Below are 4,957 nucleotides of genomic sequence, written 5' to 3'. Positions count from 1 at the left end.
CAGCAGCAGCTCCTGCTGCTGTTGGAGGAGCTGGATCTGCTGCTCCAGCTGCTGTTGCTGCTGCACCCTGTGCTGCTGCTGCAGTTTCTGGAACACAAACCACGGGAGTGCTCAGCTCCAAGGCCAGGCCACACCATGCAACCCCCTGGTCCCAGCACCACGGTGGCTCCTCATGGGTGCTGGGGGACAGCAGGGGGCTGCTGGCAGCCACAGACCACCACTCACACCCACAGGGGAGCAGGGAGTCCCCAGCCCTTCAGAAGTGGCCTTTCTGCAGAAGAAGGGCTCTTTAAGAGACCCCACTCACCATCAGCAGGAGGAAGAGGACACCCCCGCCCAGCAGTGCTGTGCCCACACCAGCCACCAGCAGGTCCCAGACGCTGGCTTCAGGGTACACCTCCACCTGCTCCCCTGGCACAGGGTCTGGCTGGAACTGCCCCTCATTGCGGAGAGCAGGCTCCTCCAGGCCGCTTGGGGCCAGGAACTGCAACATATGTCCAGGGCTGGGTGACACCCGAGGGACAGACCCATGGGCATGCAGGGCATGCAGACCCATGGGCTGACCCGTCGCCCAGCCCCAGCCCTTTCAGCAACCCAACACAGCCCCCCAACATGCAGGTAGGACCTTGCAAAGCTCTAGCACTCACATCATCGAACACAGTTCTGGCAGGAGGAGCCCTTGGGATGATGGTTTCCGTTGTCTTCCTCAAGTTCTCTGGGAAGGCTCGCAGCATCGTAGTGTGGACCACGGGAGGCAGCTCATGGTGCCCTGCCACAGGAGGACAGAGACAGCCATCAGCTGGTCACTGGTCACAGCACCCCTCCTTCACCTCCCCAGCACCAACATGGGCTCGCTGGACAGGGTGTTCCCTGATGAAGGGGTGTCACTTCTCATGGGAGGCACAAGCAACATCACAGATACACCCTGCCCGGTCTGTCCCCAGAGAGGGATCTGGAGCAGCAGCAGCCACTGGGGCAAGGCAGAGAGCATGCATGGGAGGTGACCCTGCTCCTCTGTGCCCCCTTGCCACCACCCCCAGACACCACGGATTTCCAAACGTGCCAAGGCAGCCACTGCATCTGCCACAGCCATCATGAGTCACAGTCTCATCCTTTTTACCCTGCTGAGCAGAGCAGGTCAAGCTGGCACCCCAAAACTTGACAGTGGCTGGGGCTGCCCCTCCCCAGGCACCCAGCCTGGGAGTGGGGACAGAGGGAAAGCCTGTGTCCTCATGGGTCTGTACCTATTAGGAGCCACTGGTTGTGTAGTGAGGTGATGCTGCCCTGGGGGTACTTGACATCAGTGCTGGGCGTGATCTCACACTCCCCTGACTCTCTCACGGTCACATCCTCAGTGGTGGGGCCATCGATCCTGGCCAGTGTGATTCCCTGTGGCTGGAAGCCGGCAGCTCATGGGGCACCGTGCAGCTGGGGTCTGCTCCCAGTGCAGCTCACCCTGGCAGAGACTCACCACCAGAGCCACGCTGCTGTGGACCAGGGAGGTCAGGGCATAGAAGCTGGTTGCATATTTCCCCACGTAGAGTGCCGGCCTGCAAGGCAGGGACAGGCATCAGCCCTCCATCCGTCACGGAGAACAGGCAACCCAAATGCTACCAGCTGCCACAGCACAGGAACCACCTACAGCAGCTGGGTCTTGGTGGCAGCGAAGTCCTTCACAGACTGGTAGCTCCACTTGAGAAGGTGGATGTCCTGTGAGTGGAAGGTCAGGTAGCGCAGGGTCTCCATGGCCAGGTTGAGGTGGGGGACTCGGCGGAGGCTGTCCTGGTGCCACACGTAGATGCCAACCACAGGCGAGCCGTAGTTCTGCGCCCACAGGACCTCCCCGCTCTCCTTGTCCACTGTCACCACCAGCCCGTCCCCGCTGGAGGCAAAGTGTGCCATTTCTGGGCAGCCAGAGGGAGAGGAGCGATGCAGGAGGGCTGGCTGGGGGGCTTTTTCCCCCTCCACCCCCTCAGTCCTGCTGCGGTACTCCCAGGAGAGCCCCAGCAGGTGCAAAAGCCATCATTCCCAGCAAGCTGAGACCTGCTGGCCATGGTGGTGTCACCACAGGGTCTGGCATGGCCAGGTCCCCTGCAAGTGGGGGGCTGGGACGCTGGCTCCTGGGGGACACTCACTGTAGGGGTAGGACTCCTCACAGAGCGGCGCCGAGTATTCAGAGAAGGTGGCATTCCAGCGCAGCTCCCGGGACTTGGTGTCGTACATGGTGATGACGTACTCTGGGGAGGAGAGCAGGGCACGAGGTCACTGCCCAGCACCCTGCTCCTGGGGGTGGAGGGACAGACGGATGGGAGCAGGACTGGCTTACGGGTACGGCCAATGTAGAGCAGGGGACTGGACGGGCACAGCCCATCCCAGGCCTCAGTCGAGAGCGTGGTCTGCTTCTCTCCTGACTTGGGGTCCACGATGAACCAGGTGTCCTGCTTCTTCCCTGAGCAAGAAAATACATTTTCTGTAACTTCCTGCCATCCTGCTGTCCCCAAGGCTCCGCCTTGTCTCCCCTCCACGGACACACTGCTGGGAGGTCCTGCTCAGGCTCTCCTCCCCATGGCCCCGCGTGGCCACTGCCCACATACCGGTGTAGAGCACCCCGTCCGAGCTGCGGCACGGCGAGGACTGCACCAGCTCTGGGATGGTGAACGGCAGCTTCTGCAACACAGACAGCAGCGTGGATGTGGGGCCAGAGAAACACCTCCCTGAGCAGCAGCCTTCCCGCCTTTCAGAGCAGGGTGGGAAGGAGAGATCCCTGGGACAGCGCCCTTGTCCTCACTGGCCTTCACTGCTCAGCCCCAAAGCAAGATGACCAGAGGGAAGGAAAGGTTCCCAGCTGGATTTGCCCTCACACTCTTGGCTGACATCCTCCAGGCGCCAAGGACAAGCTGGAATATCCAAAGGCTCCAGCCTGCCCTGTTTGGCAGGTCTGCCCAGTCCCCCAGATCTGAGAACCCCAGGAGGGGTGGGCAGGTGGAATGCACACAGCCCCCACAGCCCCCCTCACCATCAAGCCTTCTTTGTTCTTTCCTCCCAGGATATACAGGCTGCCATCATTGGGGTCTGGAAGGAATGCTGGTCTGGAAAGGAGAGAAGAAGATGAAACAGGAGCAGCTCCCTGCCCTGGGCACATGCACTAAAGGAACTGCACTAAAGGAACCACTTTAGCAGTTTGCTCCAGGGTGATTCACTCCAGGCTTAACCTTTCCTAGAACCCTCCAGCACCGGATTTGATAGGAGATGAATTCCCACCCTGGGTCAGTGCTGTAGCTCCACACAGTTGCCCTGTGCCTGCCAGCCATGCTGCCCTGCTGTCCTGCCCACCCAGGGAACCCCCCCACTCCCCTGCCTTCCCTGGCACTTCCAGGTGCACTTTCCTCCATTTCCCCCCTATGCTTTTGTGTGTGGTGCTGCCGAGAACTTCTGGGATACAATTCAGCAGTGGGGAGTAGCTGCTCCTCGTCACCACATGCAAGGTGCTAGTACAAAGGGGGTTTAAGCAGCGTAGGGCACAGGCTGGCAGTTTCATTTCTCTGAGGTTCCTCTTTCTTGCTGTGGATCCACTGGTTGATGAGGCCAGCTGTGCTCCTCAGAAAGGCACAGGCTGCCTGCCCTGCCCAGGGGACGTGCCCACGGGGGGTGACACTCACTCTGCCACATAAACCGGCACCTGCAGAATAGGATCTGAAAAAGAGAGCGAAAGGCAGACGTCAGCAGCCCCTCCCCATGAGCAGGGACAACGTGGCAGTGTTTGCAAAGTGCAGCCATGTGTGGCTGTGCCCATGGACACAGCCCATTTGCATTTCAGACCCAGAATAGACATGGCTGGCAGTGGGGGTCTGCACCCCCCATGCTCTGCCCTGTGCACAGCTGTGCTTGGGGCTGGGGCTGCAACCCTGGCCCCTGGTTGGGGCCAACCCAGGGAGCACCCTGAGTTGCTACTCACCATCCTTCAGGGTCCACTTGATGTCTCCTGTGCTCTTACTCACTGCGTGAAGGTTTCCATCCAGAGTGGATATGAAGAGCAGCGTTTCTGGGACAGTGACAGCACCAGTTTTGAGGCACTATGGACAGAAATGCTGTCTTTAGGGAGCAAAGTCAGGCTTGGGGACAAGCCCTCATGGCCAAGGCCACCTCAGGCAGCTCCACAGCCCCCATGCTCAGCACATCACAGCAGCTGGCTGCGGGAGGAACCCCAGGCCTGTCTCATCCCCAGTGAGACAAGATTGGGAGGGAAAATAATTTATTTCCTTGCACCAGTGTATTAAATCTGCTCATTCTCCCAGCACCACCTGCATAGGACAAGGGCAGAATCCCATCTCCTAACAGCTGCTGGGAGGTGCTGTGCTTTATAAACTGTAGCAGTAAGCCCCAGCCCTATGGTTGCTGCACTTGCAGCGAACAGCACCCCAGCAGCGTGTGGCACCCCTGGTCCCTGGCTCCTGCAGCACCAACCACGTCCCACTGGAGCAGTCCCGGGGCTGCTGCAGCCCCTCCTTTACCTTCCCACTGGCAGAGATGAGCTGCAGAGCAGCTGTTCCCAGCCACAACTCTGGGCACCTTCCTAAAGAGAACACAAACAGCCCGACTACTGGCTTCTTCCAGAAACAAACAAGTTGGGTGAGTTTTCATGCCAGAAATACAATGAATGCCTGCCCAGGCCTTCAAAGCTACATTTTTTCAGCAGCCCTGATGTTGAGGGAGTCATTGTAAATTCATGCTGGGAAGAGGAGCTGCTGCTTCCGTGTACAGCGTCTGTACAGCAGCTGCCAGCTCAGCCAGCAGCACACACGGCAGCCTCACCCCCTCGGCAAACAGGGATCAGCAAACAGCCCCAGGACCCGCAGGCTCCGGGTGGAGGCCGGGCTGGCGTGGCCACCCTGATGCCAGGGAGCCAGGGCAGCACCCGGGCTCACCGCTGCGATGCTGAAACTGCTGCCCCAGTCAC

The 4,957-nt window shown here is 60.0% G+C and overlaps 1 protein-coding gene across 1 annotated transcript in view; it reads right to left on the bottom strand.

Moving 5' to 3' along the window:
- ERN2 (endoplasmic reticulum to nucleus signaling 2) overlaps positions 1–4,052 on the bottom strand; it is a 13,360-nt gene extending 9,308 nt beyond the window's left edge. The window contains exons 1-12 of the mRNA XM_010002590.1: positions 3,956–4,052; positions 3,660–3,693; positions 3,017–3,089; positions 2,595–2,667; positions 2,327–2,449; positions 2,136–2,237; positions 1,643–1,904; positions 1,472–1,550; positions 1,245–1,395; positions 648–769; positions 308–484; positions 67–87 (exon numbers count right to left, since the gene is read on the bottom strand). Of these exons, the coding sequence (XP_010000892.1) occupies positions 67–87; positions 308–484; positions 648–769; positions 1,245–1,395; positions 1,472–1,550; positions 1,643–1,904; positions 2,136–2,237; positions 2,327–2,449; positions 2,595–2,667; positions 3,017–3,019 (1,113 nt within the window). The 5' untranslated portion in view covers positions 3,020–3,089; positions 3,660–3,693; positions 3,956–4,052. The remainder of the gene's footprint in view (positions 1–66; positions 88–307; positions 485–647; positions 770–1,244; positions 1,396–1,471; positions 1,551–1,642; positions 1,905–2,135; positions 2,238–2,326; positions 2,450–2,594; positions 2,668–3,016; positions 3,090–3,659; positions 3,694–3,955) is intronic.
- Positions 4,053–4,957: the final 905 nt, after the last annotated feature.

The sequence above is a fragment of the Chaetura pelagica genome, unplaced genomic scaffold (assembly GCF_000747805.2).
Source record: "Chaetura pelagica isolate M959 unplaced genomic scaffold, ChaPel_1.0 scaffold438, whole genome shotgun sequence".
Taxonomy (NCBI): Eukaryota; Metazoa; Chordata; class Aves; order Apodiformes; family Apodidae; genus Chaetura; species Chaetura pelagica.
Note: the sequence above shows the minus strand (reverse complement) of the source record. Positions and strands in the feature narration are given on the sequence as shown.